The 20,160-nt window shown below is 39.2% G+C and overlaps 1 protein-coding gene across 2 annotated transcripts in view; it reads left to right on the top strand.

Moving 5' to 3' along the window:
* SUCLG2 (succinate-CoA ligase GDP-forming subunit beta) overlaps positions 1-20,160 on the top strand; it is a 245,659-nt gene that overhangs the window by 43,418 nt on the left and 182,081 nt on the right. For both annotated transcript variants that reach the window (XM_060022865.1, XM_060022864.1), the window contains exon 2: positions 279-420. In XM_060022865.1, the coding sequence (XP_059878848.1) occupies positions 279-420 (142 nt within the window). The remainder of the gene's footprint in view (positions 1-278; positions 421-20,160) is intronic.

The raw sequence follows: 20,160 nt of genomic DNA, 5'->3' as shown, positions 1-20,160 counted from the left end.
TCCGCGGCATGTGGGATCTTCCCGGACCGGGGCACGAAGCCGTGTCCTCTGCATCGGCAGGCGGACTCGCAACCACTGCGCCACCAGGGAAGCCCTGTCCTTAACATTTTTGATTAGAAAAACAATTAAGCATGAAGAATTCATTATAGATTTCTTTTGCCTCCAAAATCTCTGTTGCTGATTGCCTTCTGAGGGTACCTATAAGACTGGCCCTATAAGTTGACTGTTATTTTTCATGCTGTTGTAAGTCTCCTTATCTCTCTCCCCAATTTCTCTAGGTGGTTCAGTTAACCCCCAGAAGATGGTTGAACCTGCACGAATACCAGAGCAAGAAACTAATGTCTGACAACGGAGTGAAAGTTCAAAGATTCTTTGTAGCAGACACTGACCATGAAGCTCTGGAGGCTGCTAAGAGACTAAGTAAGCTAATTCATAGTAGGTGACGTACGCTTGGCCAAATCAGGGAATTCACAGGTAGTGGTTTGTCACCGGCTATACTAACAGTGACAGGTACAGTGTAGAACTTTGAGTTGCAAGAGCAAAATGTCCAATTAAGAAAACTTTATTCTGTTATATGAGATAGCAGCATATGGGGTGCCACTCTATGGTAATTTTTCCAAGTCTCTCAGTCACCGTTTCACCTAGTTCTGTTATCTGTGGTTTAGTGGCTGCAAGAAAATTGGTTGAAGAGTGTAAAGTGTCAGAGAGAAGCCCGTTGCAGGGTAAGTCAGGCAAGACAGTTGGCATCCTTTATTAGCCTCTTAGAACATGCGGAAAGTTTCCTCTGAGTGACTGGAGGAGAGAAAGGGAAGAATGTGCATTTTGAAGTCCTTTTTTGGTTTTTTTTACATCTTTATTGGAGTATAATTGCTTTACAATGGTGTGTTAGCTTCTGCTTTATAAGAAAGTGAATCAGTTATACATATACATATGTTCCCATATCTCTTTCCCTCTTGCATCTCCCTCCCTCCCACCCTCCCCATCCCACCACTCCAGGCGGTCGCAAAGCACCGAGCCAATATCCCTGTGCTGTGCAGCTGCTTCTGCTGACTTTGGTTCAGTGTTTTTCCCTTTCATTTATCAGCTCTGTAACTTTGCGTAAGTACCTTTTCTTTTCTGTGCCTCAGTTTCCTTGTCTGTAAATCAGTGCTAATGTGTTTACCTCCCAAAGCTATTTAGAGCCTTTAAGGGAGACTGCACACTGGTACATGGTAGAAAATCTAATCAGTTTCCCTAGTTATAGATTGAGAAATTAGGACTCAGATTTTGCTGTTTTTCAGTGAATATTCCTTCTTTTGCCATATAGACTCTCCCGTTATCAGTCTGGATTAGCATTGTCCATTAGAAATATAATGTGAGCCACACAAGTATTTTAAAATTTTCTAAGTCACCTTAATAAAAATAAAAAGAAACAGGTGAAATAAATTTTAATAATATATTTTGTTTACCCCAGTATATCCAAAATATTATCATTTCAAAATGTAATTAATATAAAACAATTTTCAAGGGGTTATTTTATATTCTATTTTTGTGCTAATGCTCACAAATCTGATTTATATATTACATCACCAGGACATCTCATTTCACAGTAGCCACATTTCAGGTGTTCGAAAGACACATGCTGTCTTGTGGCTACCCTGTCGGACAGTGCAGATCTGGACTCTAGAAGGATGTGCATGTGCATTCTTTGCCTGCAATCTTGGAGAGCAGTTGTTTGCCATTAAAAAAGAAAGCATAGAGCATCTGCTCACTGGCCTTTCCCAGGCAGCTGTAGCAAAGTTTGAGAGTGCTCTGTATTTCAATTTTCCAATTTTCTGTACTCTTTTAAGAGTAGGCGATGAGGTGCTTCGGTTAGTAATTGTTCTTTTATCTCCCTTTCAGAGTTCCCCCTGGTGCTTATACGCCAGATCCTTTCTCTGTTATTTCAGTTGAAATGTATATTTATTTTTTCTTTCAACAAATAGTTATTGTCAACCACGTTTTTAGGTCTGGTGGATGCAGCTGTGGAAGATGAGCAAGCCCTTTTTCTTCTTCAAAGTTACATTCTAGAAAGGAATAAATTTGTAATTTTCAGATGCTAAATGTAGAAATTGAGAGCAGTCTATATATATATATTTTTTTTTTTTCTGCGGTACGCGGGCCTCTCACTGTTGTGGCCTCTCCCGTTGCGGAGCACAGGCTCCGGACGCTCAGGCCCAGCAGCCATGGCTTACGGGCATGTGGGATCCTCCCGGACCAGGGCACGAACCCGCATCCCCTGCATCGGCAGGCGGAGTCTCAACCACTGCGCCACCAGGGAAGCCCGAGAGCAGTCTGTATTTTAAGAAATGAAAATTGGTTTTATTCTCAAGAACTATCAAAATTGGTTTTTATGGTTAAAAAAAAACAGTAAAATTAGACTTAAACCTGGATGAGAGTTCCGCAGTGAACTGTGGTAATAGACTCAGTAAAGGTTAGTATTCTAACATCATTACATTAAAGGATTGTTTTTGTTTTATACTCCCCTGGTTTGGGGATTGGGTAATGAGAGCAAGAAGTGTGAGGTTCAGGTTGGTCTTTGTTCCTCATTTCCCCTATTATTTTCTTAAATGTGCTGACACTCTAGTAGTCCAGGTCTAAGGATCCTTCTTAAGGGAATTCTGGAAGCCAGCTGCTTACCCCCCACCCGCCTTAAGTGGAGCACGGCTAAGAGAATTTACCATTCAGATTTTCAAAGAGATTTGGACTTAACTGGACTAATTGGCGTCTTAGTCATGGATTTGTTTTATAAGCATTTATTTAGCCACCACTTTGTGGGTGAGAATTGTATACTGTGTTTGTCAGACAGGATTTTTGCTCTGGAAGAATTAGCAAGGTGATATTTATATGCCAAGGCAGGGTGGACAGAGGGGAAGAGATAGACAGTGAAGCAAGTTTAAATAAAAGAAAGTTAAATTAAAAAATGAAGATCAACTTTTAAAAAAGACATTTTGGTTCCTGAGGAGTGGTTTTTAAGGAGAATGAAACTGGATTGAGAATGATGTGGCTGCATGTGTGCCTTGGCCTGTGCATACCCGTGATCATCCTTTAGATTGGGTGGCCCTGGGAAGGCCTCACTGTGATCCTGCTTAGAGCTAAAAGAGAGTTTAGAGAACTAATCGGAGCACCTCATTTTCTGAATGAATGAGTAATCCTCCTCTTACTCAGTAAGTCGTTTTGGGAGAAGGAAGACCTCTGATTTTTGTTGTTCAGTAGACAGTTTTGGTCACAGGGGAAATTTATAGTACTGGAGAAGGAGATGGTACCAAGTCTAGTTGGTTAAACATGAAACAAGTTGATAGTAAATATGAAAGGAGGTATGCACATCATTGAGATTGCTTGGAGTGAGCAAAACGAAAAGAAGCTGGCAAAACTTCACCCTGTTTACGTTCTTGTCTCTGTAAGATTGACAAAACCAACAGCACAATTGGGAGTTTTACCAAGGAGATTTGAGGTTAAGGTTGAAGCTGGATCACACATATGTCTCTCTGTCCTGAAAATGGGACCTCCACTTTATAATTACAGTATTTTAATGGGAAAAAATTACATAGAAGAATAATATGTGTAACATGCAGTAAGTGCTATATAAGATTTTATTGTTGTCATCATCGGCAGCAGCAGCATATAATTCCAAAGGGTTCACTGCTGTCATGATGCAAATTCACAGACAAATCAGAGACATCTCATAATGAGTATTCTGTCGATTGTATGTTTGGAGAGTTCACATTATACTTTGCGAAGTTTGTAAATGATTGAAATGTATTTGCTTACCTTTCTACTTTATTGATATTTGAATATGTCTTGAAATAAAATGACATTTTATAAAATATTTTGAAAATAAATACTGATATCAGCCATGCCTGTGATTTCCATTGTAATCTCTGTGTAGATCGTCTTACAAATCTCTTTCTTTGTGTTTAAAGTCACATTGCTGGTTTTCTGTTTGCCGTCCACTTAAGGGTATCTCTGTCTTTCCTGGCCCAGATGGAGCTTGTCATCTCTTGGTTGCTCCAAACTCTTTCTCCCTCTTAGCTCTTCCTACTTACCCAGCTGAGATATCCCTGTGTCATCTTTAACGCTTCTCATGTCTATCATATTCAGTCATTTGCCAAAGCCTGCCATTTTTAGTGCAGCGTCATTGTTTTGCTAAAGCAACTAAACAGGCAAGATAAGGTTAAAAACTTGCCAAGGTTGTACAGCTAATAATTGACAAAGATGGGATTTCTACCCAGCCAGGTTGGATTTAATCTCTTCTCCAAGCATTTTTCCTCTTTGCTAACTTGATGATGTTCTTCTTGGGAGATTTTAATATGTGAGTCAGCATTTTTAAGATAGGAAATGCATATTAATAAGATTAGAAGATTGAATTAAAACTAGATGTGGCAGGTTCTAAGGCACAATTTATAGAAACTGTGTAATCTGAAGATATTTTCTTAAGGATTCATTTTGTTATATCTCTTTGGGCAATAGAACGTTTTGCTGTGTAGTTATAGAAATCTTGTTAATTTGACCATTTGTTTCAAGTGGGTAATGCAAACCTTTTGTTTCTGAAACAATTCATAATGATAAGCTATTGAGCGAGATCCTCATTTTGTTGCACAGAAAATGAACTTACGTCTGATTGAGAGAGTAAATTTGGTTTGGTGAATTAAGTTTTTAATACATGGATAATATTCATTTCTGCAGCATTTTTTATGAGCTACCTTTTGTAATCGTGCTTTCAGGAAGGAGTTGTTTCCTTTGCATATAATTTTCTCAGGAGATTTATTAATTATACGGATTTCTCCTGTATGGATTACATTTAATGTATACAGTCAGCAAATAATTACAGAATACCTATTGTGTGCATGACTAATTTTTATGTTGTGTTTCAGTTCTCTTTAAAAATGAATGAAGGCAGGGCTTCCCTGGTGGCGCAGTGGTTGAGAGTCTGCCTGCCGATGCAGGGGACACAGGTTCGTGCCCCGGTCCGGGAAGATCCCACATGCCGCGGAGCGGCTAGGCCGGTGAGCCATGGCCGCTGGGCCTGCGTGTCCGGAGCCTGTGCTCCGCAAAGGGAGAGGCCACGACAGTGAGAGGCCTGTGTACCGCAAAACAAACAAACCAAAACAAACAAAAAATGAATGAAGGCATAAGTCTTTCACATAACTCAAAAGGCCTGTCTCAAAGATGTGTATAAAAGCACAGGCGAAACTTATCTAGCACCACCACTTTTTAGTTTTTGGAATCTCCACAGTTTATTAATTATTCCATTCATATTGATATGAGACTCTCAACATTTGATTAAGCAAGAAGATTGTATTTCAAAAACTCAGTTTTATTTCTTGTCGGGAAAGAAATTGAAATGTGAATGGAGAAATTAATCTTTTCTCAGCTAATGATATGCTTCCTAAAATGGAGATACGGAGCTTTTTATTGAACTCGGCCAGCTTTGGAGTGCTTTCAGCTACAACGTGTTTCCATTCGTCAATATGATAACTTATTCTTTTCGTTTTATATAATCACATCCTAAAGCCTGGTGAATTACTTACACCATTAAGGAGTTGTACTTTATATAAAAAGGGAACTGCTGCCCATTGACTACTGATTGACATGTACTGTTAATCCTGTAGGCAATTAAATGCATAGTAAGCCTCCTTGATTGTTGTGGCTTTGTCATATCACATTATGTGGTTAGGATCTTGCAAAAAGATCTTCTTATAACCTTTGTGTTGAGATGGTGGTCATTATTGTCTTATAATGATAGGTGAGGATAACACTGATTACTCTGTAGTAAATCTTCTTTTTACCACCGTACCAGCTATCCATTATTTTGAATCTGCAGTCAAGAATGCAATTGCAAGGGTGCTGTCAAATGCGGGCCATCAGAGGTTGAAACAGTGTCTACTTTCTAGGAATTGTGGTGGTGACTCAGCCAGACAGCAGGTGTTTATCGTAGGTCCTGAGACATAGTAAATGCTCAATAAATATTATTGTTACTCACAAAATTTTCATTTGCCAGTGTTTACTTACAAATGCTCCCTAAAAGAACACCTGAATTGACCTTAAAGGCTTTCCCTGACTATGTTTATTAAGAGCATCCCATTCAACAAATTGTAACCTTTAATAATATTTCCTATTGAATATATTTTGCAAAGAGATTCACCCTTTTTTATAAAATGTTCTTTTCTCTTCTTCCTAAGTCTGCACATATAAATGGACTTGCCTGGTCATCTCCCTAGAATTCCTCTTTGCTAGAATGTCTTTTCCTAATTGTCTTGTGCTGTTCACTGAATAGAAGTAGCAGGAGACCCATCAAGTGAAAGATGAGATTAAGACAGGTTGTGGGCAGGCAGGCTTTATGGGAGTGAACATTTAGCTTCCTGTCAGTTTCCTTAGAAACAAATGAGAACAGGGCTTTGAAAGTCTATACCTCAACTTGAATTTTGGCTAAGGCAAGGATTAGTTCTTCTCACATTTTAACCAATAAAAATAATAGTGGTGGGGTTTAACCTTTGGCCTCTTGCCATGTTTCTGGCATCATGGTGAGCATTTTGTAAGTGTGATTTCATGTAATCCTCATTTAAACCAAAGGGGCTTTCCTTTTGGAACTGGTTCCAAATATCACCATATCCTGTGTGTCTATCATTGTGTATTCACGGTGACTAACATAATTTTATTCAGTCTTTTCAGTTTGTCATTAATGGACTTATTTATTAATTTTTTTAAAGGTACCTCATTATGAATGAACAAAGAAGTTATGTGCATGGTCTCGTTTTCCAGGTCTTTCCTATGAATTATTTGTGCCTGAGGTCTTTGACTCACCCCAGTGTATATCGTGGTAGTTCTAAATCTACAGAAGATACCTTATGGGGTTATAAATGTAGAAAAGCTTTGCCTGGGGTAAGTAGGCATAAAAGCTAGCTTCTTATTATCCATCTGTCTGGACATATTGGCCTTTATAAAGAAATCTTAAACATAAACAGATAAATCTCTTTTGATTATCAAAGGAATATGCTTATTATTTTGATTTTGGAAAATACAGAAAAGCACAAAGAAGGAAAAACCTCCTGTGATCCCATTACCCAGAGAGAACCTGCCTTAAGATCAACATATTTCCCTCCATTTTTCTTCTGCATTCATTCAGTCAGCAACATTTATTTCTGTGCACATATTTACATAAATATAATTGAGAGAGAATGTTTGTTTTTAACTCTGGGAAAATACTATGCATATAGTTTTGTGTTCTGCTTTTAAAAGTCCACATAATAACATGAGCATTACCTAACTATTAAATATGTTTTTCAGAAATATTATTGTAATGCTTGTATGGTAATCCCTAGATTGACTATATTATTTCCCACTGTGACTTACTTAGATTGTTTTTTCTGTTTTTGTATGTTAGGGAATTCTAGCTTATGTAACTTATAAACTGCCCAGTTCTCAGTAGCTTAATACAGTAAGGAGTTCTTGGTCACATAAGAGTCCAATATGGTGTTCTTGCTCTGCCTGTAAGTGGTGACTCACAGATCCTTCATCAGTTCACTCTGTCCTCTTCAACATGTGTGTCTCAAAGATGACCTGGGGATTGTGTTTGTTTCAGTCACGTAAGAGGGGAAAAGAGCATGGAGGATTGCGTGTGGAAGTTTTGCACATACTGCATCACTTCAGCTCACATTCTATTGGCTAAAATTCATCAGATGGTCACAGTGAACTGCAAGAGAGACTGGGAAATACAGTCTCAATGCATGCGTAGGAAGAAGAGGAAATGGGTTTGGTGATCCTGGTAGCGGTCTCTGTAGCTTTTAGAATTTGGGGGAAATTAGTCTCTGCTTCTTGGCTTAGAACGAGCATGGACTGTACAGTCCATGTACATCATCCCAGGTCTACTTTGGTTACTTAAGCCACAATTTACTTGACTATAAAATTGAGGCTAATAATATGTATGTCAAGGAATGATTCAGATTAAAGAAAAAGACAAACATAGCACATGCCTCATATAAACGAGGTGCTCGCCAATTTACCTTCCTTCTTTCCTTCCTTCTTTTTTGGTCTGAACTGAGTGAATGTTTCAAGCCATCATAAAAGACATATAATAACAGCTATTAAAAACGTTAACAGCAGATAAAAAACAAACAATGCTCAGGGCTTTTGCAATAACACTGGAGTGTTGAACTATATTTAGTGTACAGCTCGTCAGATGATTTGATAATGAATATATTACTCATATACTGTTGGTTGATATTTTCTAGGGAGATGGAGCTATGTGAAGTCAAAAGTTGCATAATTTTGAAAGAAAATGAAAACCGTTCTTTCTTTACATTGCAACAGAATAAATATTACCTAAGGAATTATGCTTTTAAGAGGCTACGCTGTTCCCCAAGGTGGTTGTTACAGGAGTTGGCAGTGTTTAACAGATGTTCATAAATAGTACTAAGGCTCCACTTGAGTTTTCTAGGTTGCTTACAAAAAAGTCAGGAAGTGAACTGAAAAAATTTTAAATATATATATTGCTTGATCTACTGTAGGATGGATGAAAACCAAATGAGTAAACAAGCTACCTCAATTATGTATCTTTTTCTCCTTTCATTCAACATGGAACAAGCTAAGGGATTTGTGAGTCTGTTATTTTTCTCAGATTAAATGTGGACCAAGTATTAGAATTTTTTTGTCTTTCTGAGCGAATATACGAGCCGCTTCAGTATGCGGGGAAAGAAGTATATGGGATGTGGATAACGGGGGGAAAATAACAGTGCTAAAAGTATTTGATATGCAAAAATCAGACTGTTCCCAGAGTCTTCAGGTGCAAGGTGTGGCACTGAAAAACAACTTTACATAAATATATATTTTCTTTATAGATAACCTACATGTGTATCATAAACATGAGAAAAATCTTCATCCCTTCACTTTCTTATTGCTCAGAATCCCTTACAGCTTTTCCCTGTTTGCGGATTCACAACAATTAGAAATTCCCTTCAATTCCTCGTTTACTGTTTTTTTTATAATGATAAAAAAATTGATGCCGAATAGTATCATGCATTTTCTGTACCTATTTAGAAAATCACTTTTTTTTCTTTATAATTTATTGAATTAACATTGATTGAATTTTGAATGTTGAACCAGACTTGCATTCTTGGAATGAACCTGCTTGGTCAAGGTATATGATCTTTTATTTATTATTGAATTCTGTAATAAATAATTTGTTTAGTATTTTTGTGTCTGTGTCTCTGAGGGCCGTTGGTCTCTACTTGTTTTTGTAATGTCTCTCTGTGGCTTTGCTATTAGGATAATGTTGGCTGCATAAAATGAAAAAAAGAGCCAACCCACCCCTTGCGCCCTCCTCTGGCAACCACCAATTTGTTCTTTGTATCTTTGAGTATGGTTTTTTTTTTTTTTTTTTAGATTCCATGTGTAACTGAGATCATATGGTATTTGTCTTTTTCGGTCTGACTACTTCACTGGGCGTAAGAACCTCAGGGTCCATGCATGTTGTCATAAATGACAGGATCTCCTTTTTAATGGCTGAATAATATTCTGTTTTAAATACATGTGTATGACATCACATATCCTTTACCTAGTCATCTGTCTATGGACAATTAGGTTGTGTCCAAGTCTTGGCTGTTTAGTGCTGCAGTGAACATGGGGGTGCATATGTCTTTTCAAGGGAGTGTTTTTATTTCCTATGGGTAAATACCCAAAAGTGGAATTGCTGGATCATATAGTGGTTCTATTTTAAACTGTTTGATGAACTTCCGTACTGTTTTGCATAGTGGCTGCACCAGTTTACATTCCCACCAGCAGTGCAGATGTTGTCATCATATTGCCGTGGTTTTTGCTGTTATGGTGAGTGGTGTGCACCACATCTCAGTGTGCACGGGGTGGGGGCAGAGGCTGTCATTTAACTTGTGGTGTGTTGTTTCTCAGAAAGAGGAAGCACATGACTTATGAGACAGTTGTGGGCTGACCTCTCCACACAGTACTCTTCATATAAGAAAGAGATTGTATGTGTTCCCGTAAACCAGGACAGGTTTCAAGATTCATCTGGCATTTAACATTTTTTTAAGTGTCTCTAAGCGTAGATGACCATCCTTACTGGTTTGTCTGGATAGACTTAGATACATCTGTTGTTCCAGAACTATTATTAATAGCAGTCACATTCACTCTCAAACTGTCTTCATTTAAACAATAAAGTAGATGATCACCTTACTTGTAGAGTAACTTTAAGAATGACTCCTTGATAACAGTGGTCCTTTACTGAAGCCTGTTTTATGGAATGGATTATGATGGTTTTAAGTATTACCCCATTAATTCATGCAGCTTTTAAATGAAGAATGAAGAGGAGATGAAAGGGCTTTCCTGATACTCTTAGGCAGCAGTCCCCAACCTTTTTGGCACCAGGGACTGGTTTCGTGGAAGACAGTTCTCCCACGGACTGGGGCGGGGGATGGTTCAGGATGATTCAGGCACATTACATTTATTGTGCACTTCATTTCTATTATTATTACATTGTAATATATAATGAAATAATTATACAACTCGCCATAATGCTGACAGGAGGTAGGGCTCAGGCAGTAATGCGAGCGATGGGGGGTGGCTGTAAATACAGATGAAGCTTCGCTTGCTCACCCGTCACTCACCTCCTGCTGTGCTGCCTCATACCACCAGTCCGTGGCCTGGGGGTTGGGGACCCCTGCTCTTAGGGATGACTTCAGGAAGCCAGCGTATAAACACAGGACAAAGCTTAGTTCTCCATTCCAGGGCCAAGGGTGCTTCCCATTCATCTTTGCTTTCCTGGTACCCAGAGCATAGTATAGGTTCCATAAATGGTTACTGAATGGAAAAATTAGTAAGAGAACAAACACTCCAAGAAACCTTCCATCTAGGTTCACAGTTGCCAAGCAGGGCTTCTAGGATGTACACACTCATTGGGTTTTCTCTTATGCCACTGGGTCACGTCCTTAAATTTGGCTTAGGGAGAAGGCAAAACTAAGGGAGCAGCAGCCCCATGGGCCACGGTGGAAAGGTGGGAGGTCATGACGGGAGATGTCAACCTGCCAGCTTTGCCTGCTGCCAGCTTTCTGGCAGAAATTAGTTTAGGATTTTCCTCAGGCTGGTCCTCCTGTCTAATGCCACTAAACAGCCTTGGCCAATATGTGGGGATGGTCAGGTCTTCTGATATTGCCAGGAACAAGTCTACTTAGACAAAGACAGCTTCACTTTCTGCCAGGTTCTCTCTGAGCTCTAGCAGGTCATGGTATTGATAGTCCCTATTTATATCACCCAGCTGTGCTTTCAGTTATAGCATCACTGGATGTTTGTTCATTTAAATTGAAAGGTATCTCAAGAATGCTCATTTCAGTGCCATTCTTTGTTACTTCATCTGCCTACTGATGGAAAAAAAATAAATATTGTACAGTATTATACAGTAGCTTTCCATCCTTGCCATAGTGTTTTGTTTATTACCCTTGGATAAAATAAGAGATTGGACTGTAAGGAAACCAAGGGAGGACTCAAAAAACACTTGTAATTTAAGTAATCTTTTCTGTGTGATGTTAATTCATTTAACAGTGATTGGGTGCCTCCAACGATTCAGACACTGAGGTTGGTTGGGCACAAGGATGACCAAGAATAGTTGGTGCTTCTAAGGTGTTCACTGCCTTGTAGAGAGACTGATGCATACCCCTAGAAATGCAGTGATGGTAGAAGCCTGGCTTAATGTTATGGGCACTCAGAGGGGAAGGGTGTACCAATCCCATTGTGGATGCTGGACGATCAGGGACGACTTCCTAGAAGAGGTGAAAATTACATTTCCTTTTTGGCTCTTTATTAAATCTAATACATCTAATGAACAGACTTTATTCTGACCCTAGAATGGAAACTTTGGCCTTATTTTTTTTCTCTTTGGTTCTGATGGAAATGATCTCTCAAAATGATTGGTGAGATATTGGTAATACTAGCTCTGAGGAGAGAAGCCATAACTTAGATCATTTTGTTATTTGTGTGTCAAGGTAGTTACTTGTAGGAAAGAGAGAAGTGTGCTGTCCAAGGGAAGTGTAGATGGCTGCCTTCTTAGATAGGATTCTGTGGACAGTGCCCTAACGGATACTACTTTGAGTAAGTTCCAGACCTCTCCTTGCCTTTGTAGGTTGTGAAACTTTTGGGAACCCAATCAGAATTCATTGGACTGTAGAGGTGGTTACTAACCAACCAAACTTATGAGAATGATGTATAAACCAAAACCCAAAACGGAATGCTTTTCTTGCAACTGCAATGTTCATATCTGCCATCCTGTTGATGTCTTAGAAGGCAGACCTGTTGTTTTACCTTTACACAGGTTTTTCCCCTTCTCAAGCAGAAGAGTAAACTTCAACAGAAGCTGAGACTTTCATTTACTCATGGACTCAGTAAATATTTATTGGGTGCATGTGCTAGGTGGTGGAAAATACAACAGCTAACATTGTCTTGAGAACTCCATGTATGTTTAATAACTGCTGTTAAATGCTTTGCCTGGGTTTTCTCATTGCATCTTCTTAAGACATTTCTGAGATATGTCATCATCCTCATTCCTAGTTTATAAAAGAATCCTCTCAGAGGCCACAGGTGGTCCATATAGGTTAGACTCTGAGGTCGCACCTTCACTAACTGTACTGGTGTGCTTCACAAATTCCAGTCCAAATGAAGCACCTCTGAGTGACAGAAAAGCAAAGTCAAGGGCCCTTTACTTCTGAGCCCAAAGTCAAGGGACCAGGGCCTCTAGCATCGAGAGCCCTGTTCATAAGGTTGTTTGCCTTCACCCAGGGACTCTGATCCATCTATTCATACCCTCTTGCTCCCTAAAGCTTCATGTAAAACACCCTAGACTGGGCAGGCCCCCACCAAAGCCCTCCCTTTCTGCTTGAGGCCAACGTGACATCCTATCTCCTGGGTTGATTTTATTAGTCAAAACTGTGAGGAGTGCTGGTGTGTCCACCTTCCCTGCCATGGATACTGTAAGCAGCACCCATTAGCTGAACGAGGAAGTGGGTCTGTTGTGTTTCACATTACAAAGATACTCTCAATATAGAAACACATCCGCTGCCATGATTCAATGCCTTTTAACTTCACACTTGTTGGAGTTTAAAGGGGTCTTTTGTGAACATTGAAGTCCCTGAAGAAGGTGGACAGCTAAAATTTTCCACTAGGCCAATAGTATAATAACTAATGATGGAGAATGGGCTACAAGTCTTTCATTGCTTCTGTTTTAACTTCTGTAGCTAAAAGGCCAAACAACTTTTTATTTGTTCAGCTTCCCTTGATTTAAGCAAAGTAGTTTTAGTGGTGGTGGAGGGTTGTTAATAGGGGTTTGATAATGAGGTACTCTTGCATTTGGAAAATGTGATACAACTAAAGTCTTGTATAATTCTCTCTGGTTTTTATAAGCTTATGTCCAGCTAGCATTTCCCCCCCACACCCCATTAAATCCCTTTTGAACTTTTAATTTAAAAACTGTATCAGTGATGGATAAACATAATCTATAGCGCTACTATTGTATCGATTCTCACTTTCTGTTGTCAATAATAAAAATCTTTTACACTTCAGACCAGGAAGGTATCAGATTAACAGATTTTCTGGACCACTGGGCATCATTCAGTTGATATTCAGTAACTTATTTAGAAAATATTGAATATTTGAGCTTGGTGGGGATACAGAGTATAAACAGATCAACAAATTATTTACAGAATATGAGAAGTGCTGTGACAGAGGTAAAGAAGTGGTAAAATCATGGAAAACTTGGGATGGTCAAGAAAGTCTTTGTGGAGGTGATTTTAAGCTAACGTGTAAGGATGAAAAGGAGCCAGTCATGAGAAGCACTGGCAGTAAGGTGTTCGAGGCAGAGGCAGCAGGTGGGGCTGAGATCGTGTATTAGAAACAGCGTTCTCAGTCTGAGAAACAGGAAGGAGACCAGTGAGATTGAAAGGCAGTGTGGTGAGAGGGAGATGAGAGCCCAGATCATGCAGGATTTTGTGGGCCAGGTAAGTATTTTGAATTTTATTCTAAGTGAAATGGGAAGCTACTGAAAGATTTTGACAAGAACCCACATCAATTTGGTATCACCTCAGCAATGCTAGATGCCAAACCATCCCCAAGCTTCAGTGAGTCATTTGTTCTTGCTCAAACATCTGCATATTGGCTGATCCAGGGAGGTCTCACTGGGCTTGGCTATAAGCTACTGTTTGGGTCCAGTTCTGCTCCATGTTACTTTCATCCTCCTGGACCATCAGGCTAGCTGGGGCAAATCTTCAGGGAAATGGCCCAAATGCAAGAGATTGAGCCGAGCCTCTAGCATATTTCAAGCCTCTTTGCAATACCATCTGCTAACATCCTACTGGTTGAGCCCAAAGACAAATGACCAGGGCCTATAGTGGAGGGAAAGTCAGCGGGACATGGCAAAGGGTGTGAATCCAAAATGGGGCCAGTGATTCATTTGACCACAAGCAATGGCCTGATTTTTTCGATTTTATAAAAAGTTCACCAGTTGAATTAGGGCGACCGACTATCTTGATTGCCCAGGAATGAGTGGTTTTCTGGGCTACAGGTCTTTCAGTGCTAAAAGCAAAAAAGTCCCAGGCAAACAGGCAAACTGGGATGAGTTGGTTACCCTATTATGGATTGCCCAATGGTGAGTTGATTAGCAGGGCTGCAGGAGAAGTAGGGAAGAGGTAGGCTGTTATGATTATCCAAGTGAGAGAAGACAGTGATTGAATGGTGAGGGTGGCCGAGGAGCTAGGGAGAGGTGGATGTCTTAGGCAAATATTTTGAAGTTAGAGCTCATGAGTCTTGCTGATATATGGGATGTGGTGGATGAAGAAAGGAGTTGAGGACATGTTAGACCAGTTGAATGTAGTATTTGCTAGAGTATGGTGATCTGAGTAAGCTAAAGAGTAGAATAACAAATTTTAATAATTATTGCAAGAATGTGATAACAAAATAGTACTTGCAAATGCATTCTATATTGTAGTTACACAGTATGGTATTTCTTTTGAAAACCACACCAAGGAAATCAGTGAAATAAGTGTAGAAGTTGCTATATATCGACCCAGTCTTATAATAATGTAAACAAATTGTATCAGAAAAATGATTGCCACTAACAAAGGGAATCTTCCTGATAGCCTTCACTGGCTACCCCAGCTCATCATGGATCTTTACTCCTATAATGAGCAAACAAGCCATGGATATTGGAGAATGCATGTGTTCTCTTCATTTTGATTTGTCAGTGGCTCAACCCATCCTGATTTATAGTTTACATTGTAATACTATCTTGTGTGACAGTGTGCCTGGTGTGGTGGAAAGAATGTTTGAACAGGATTCAGAAGGTCTGAATTTGAGTTGTGGCTTTCATATTCACCATTTTCTACTCTTTCTTTTCTTTTTTTTGTGGGGGCCACACATTACATAGGATTGTTATTAGACAATGCCAGTTCCTTTTCCCCACCTGTCTAGTTTGATATCTTGAGTGATTAGGAGGACCGTTTCTCTAGAACATTCAGGGATGCTAGGTGAATTAACATGGAGTTAATATCAGTTTTCATGTGGGCAATGCCACTGAATACCTTTGTGATCCTGAGTAACTTGCTTGGCATATTTGGACTCAGTTTGTCCTCTGTGAGCTGGGAATCACAATTTAAGGATGTTATGAGGATTACATGAGACATTGTGTATGAAGGAACTCTGTGAGGTCCTATCGGTAATATGTTCTTCCTTCTCCATCTCCAACTGGACAATCAGTTTCCAGGCCTGAATTCATATTGGCTGCTTCTTTTTTTTTTTAATCTACTGTGCCTGTACCCTTACATGTGGTGGTGATGAACACATATTTTTAGAAGGCATGGCAAATAAAGCATCTCCTTTCTGATAGTTCTTGATTCTTCCACTTAACCTCTGTGGACTGTGTTGGTCGCCTCTGTGAAGCCAGACCTCCTGAATTTTTCTTACAGTTTTTTACATGAGGTCTTGGGCAAGTTACTAACCTCTCTGTGCCTTAGGTTCCCCCTCTAAAGGACTAATAATATTTCTGATGTCAGAGACTTGTTGTCTCTTCTTTATGTTAATTGTAATAACTCATTTTGTTAACACAGTTAGATCAGCGCATGGAAATTATAACTCTCCAGTAAGTGTTAGCTCCTTTATTATTATTGCTGTTACTATTTACAAGTAAGTTTCCTGCTGAATTTACTTGATTTGTAGACCTAAGAGTGGGATAGAACTATCTGGTTATATAGAAAATTGCAAAGCCTAGGTCATTGTGAACTCTAAGGGGTACTTTGGAATAGATTTCCAATATTTATTTTTTGGTGATTTTTCTAGTGGTTAGTGTACCCCATTTGATGAGTTTAATGCATTGTGTAAAAGGGTTTTTGATCATCTAAAATGCAGGCTTTTTGAATCTCAGTCCACTGAAGTCTTATTTTGTTTTCCCTTGTCCTGTATTGGACAGAGTCCATTTTAGCTTTTACTGCACTCTGGCCAGCTCTCTGCTCTTTTTAAGTATTTGGGTTTTTCTTTTTTGCCTTAGCTTCTTTATATGTTCTGTTTGTGCTCTTGATTTATTAAATCTCCAAGATCATCTCTCCTCTGGGACGGGAGGAGAGGCTTCTGGACAGACAGCCTCGGAGATCTAACACAGCCTCAAGGGTAGACTTCATGCTCATTTCATTCCAGCAACTGACTAGAGATCAACAAATGCATAGCACTAGTGTATATTATGTGCTTTTCCTGGAAAACAGATCTGTATTCAATGGGCTAAATAGTAGAAGAGGCATTTTTCAGTTGGCATGCCTTTGTAACTATAAATAACTATAAATAATTCTAGAAGGTTTTTCCTTTAAAGAAAAAAGAAAATTCTCTTAATATCTAAACTCATGGGCAGTCTGGTATATTTTTCCTTCTGGAAGGATGTGGAACTTTGAAGGATAGAGAAATAATTTTATGAATACTTAACACTTTGAAAAAATGAAATGAATAGCAAAACTCCATCTAGCTCAAAAGTTTCTTAAAGGCCACAGTAGCTTTGAGACTGGCCATGGAAATTGTTATGGTCTTCACTTGGCTGGAATACATAAGGAGGCATGTTAAAAAGAACACAATACAAATATTATTAAATTACACTTTTTATAGATATTTATGTATGATCTCATTTGTTCTTCAGATAATATGGGGGGGCAAGACAGGGATTATTTCTCTTTCTCCAGTGAGGAAACAGGCTCGGAGAGCTCAAGGGACTTGATCAAAGACTCACAGTGGCATGTAGGCCCACCCCCAACATTTGTAGGACCAAATAGAAACCCACATCCCATATGTTCAAAATATAAAGTTATAAGTCAAGCTAACAGTCTATCAGATAGACTAACATATACCCAAAATGGAATAAAATGTCTTACCTAGACAAACATACCTTCATAATGATGTGGGAGGCTTGGCTTAAATTTCATATTCCTGGACTTTTTTTTTTTTTTTTTGGCCACGCCCTGTGGCTTTTGGGATGTTAGTTCCCTGACCAGGGATTGAACTGGGGCCCTCAGCAGTGAAAGTATGGAGTCCTAACCACTGGACCGCCAGGGAATTCCCCATATTCCTGGACTTTCTGGAGTTTCGTGTAAGAATGTGCAGCATCGGGATTACCAACCCCTGGCCTGTGGTTCCTCTTTTCACCCTGGCTCCATCCCATATTGTAAGATGCTTCGTGTGCATTCATGCCCAGATCCATCCACCTCTCCTGCGAATAGCCACCCCACAAGCCTAAGGGTATACATAGCGGGTACCATGTTCTTCCCTTGGAAGGCCAGATCTTGAGAAGAGACCCACACGAAGCCATTTGGGCACAGACTTCAAGGGGATAGACTCTGGCCATGTCCCCCTTGGTTTTATGGACTCCTTATCCCAACCTATCATTAAGTCTGGTTATGAGGCCAGTAGTGGGGTATCCAAGATACAGGTTGGATTCAAATGGGTTGTTTGGCCACTTCAGTCACATTATTAGTTAATTTAGAGGAAAACAAAGTTTGTTCCTTCATTCAGTATGCATTTTTTTATGTGCAGGTACTTGGGGCTGGAGATGTAGCTGTGAATAAGACGTCTATTCGGAAGAACTCTAAATTCTAGTGGGAGGGGATAGAAAAATGAACATGTAAATAACTATAAAATAATGTCTGAAGGTTATCAGTGCCATCAAGAAAATAAGACAGTGAGCTAGTGATCTAAGGGGAGGGGAGGGGAGGGACCAATGGTCAAGGAAGGCTTCTCTGGAAGTGACATTTGCAGTATGAATGCTGAACAGCTGCAAGGAAATCTAGGGGACGTGTTCCAAGCAGGAGGAATACATGGGTCGTGGCCCCAAGCTTGGAGGCTTCAGGGGACAGAAAGATCATCATGGAAGCTTGGGTGTAGTTGGTGGAGTGGAACGAAATGAGGTTGGGGAGAAGAAAGGTTCTAGGAGGTCACTGGGATGTTGTCAGCCCTGTAAGGGATTTGAATTTTTTCCCAGTAGGATCCTTTGGATGATATTAAACAGGGCAGTGATAGTAAAACTTCCTGATGCAATTCACTACCTAACTGTTAACTCAAAGTGGCCTGTCAAACTTTTAATTATTTTTCCAATATTAAAGGAAGCCCACTGCCATACAAACCCCACCCCCCTCTTACAGTAGTTGAACGTCACAGATATATTTTGTGGACATTTTGAAGACTTAAACACTGGTGCTCCTGGCAAATAATGTAAAAATAAAAATGGCCATATATTTAGCTATCAAGTTTCGTGTCTTTTGCTAAAAATATAGAACCAGGAGAGCTCTGAGCATAAATATAGGCATGCTCTTGGTGTTGGTTATTTTATAACTATTCTTAGGTGCCACATGTCTTCATCTTTGTGTGATTTATAGTAATGTAAGTAATGTGTTGGAGACTAACAAATCAAAACCTCAGATGTGTGACACAAATGTTGTGTGTGGACTTATTGTTTCATGTGTTAGATTGCTCATGCAGTTCCTAAAATACCTTCTTGAAAGGAGTAACAGGAAGAAACAATTGTGGTACCGGATATTCAGCTGTGTGTACTTTTTTATTGGTAAGAGATTGGTAATAAATTCTTAATTGTATTAAATAACGTGTTAGCGTACCTCAACACAGGGACACTCAGCAATTTAAAATCTTTTGATAGCAAAACTCTGAGAAGTAGCTTGCTGCTTGTTAAGGAAGAACAAAGACAGACCAATTTTAGTTTTTATTTATTATAATGATTTTTTTTTTTACTATTAAAGATGTTTTCTCAACAATAACCAGATGTGTAACACAGAAGCAGCTGCATGAAATTTTCATTTTTATGCATGATATTGGAAATCTTAGACAAGGTTTATTGTATGTTTGGAAAATGAAATGATCTTTTCCTAGTCTGAACAGCTGTGTAAAACAGAATGATAACATCTTTTCCTGTCTCCAAGTGACCATCTGTTTTTATGGGATTTGACAGGTAATTTATTAATTTTAAGAGGTTTGTTTTAGTGAAATGTTAGCAAATATGCTTGTAGCGGATTTTTAGGAAATACCATAAAGCTCTGGAGTTTTTTAGGGCTGTCCTAAAGGTCTGGTGGAATCTTTAAGAATCTTTTTCTTGTGTATTTTGAATAGATTAAAATATTTGCCCATGGATGATAGAGTAGGGACTGCAGGTGTCAGCGACACATTTGACAGTCATTCATTTTGGTTTTGGTTGGATTTAGGATTACTAACTGTTCCATTGAGAAAGAGTTTATTGAATTTTTTTTCTTTCATGTTTCTGTTGTCTTTTTAATATAAAAATTAAGTCTAAAAAATAAGTGGTAAGTTGCTTTTTAAGCTCTGTCATCCTCCATTGCAGCTGTCACTGCACTTTGTTAGGGTCCTCCTGGCATCTTCTCACATCTTGCAAGATGTCAGCTCTTTTTTCATGTTCATCTGTCACTTTTAAGGTGTCACTGAATTACCCAGGCTGAATGCAAAACGATATGAAACACCACAGTTATTATGCTGACTGCAGACGCATGTGGGAATTCTTTATGATAGGCCCTTACTCATGTCATAGTACTTTATTTATTCCAGTGTGCTTAGCAAGCCAGCCTGGCCTTGTTTTTCTCCAGGTAGATCAGATGGCTG

Source organism: Delphinus delphis, chromosome 10 (genome assembly GCF_949987515.2).
Source record: "Delphinus delphis chromosome 10, mDelDel1.2, whole genome shotgun sequence".
NCBI lineage: Eukaryota > Metazoa > Chordata > Mammalia > Artiodactyla > Delphinidae > Delphinus > Delphinus delphis.
Note: the sequence above shows the minus strand (reverse complement) of the source record. Positions and strands in the feature narration are given on the sequence as shown.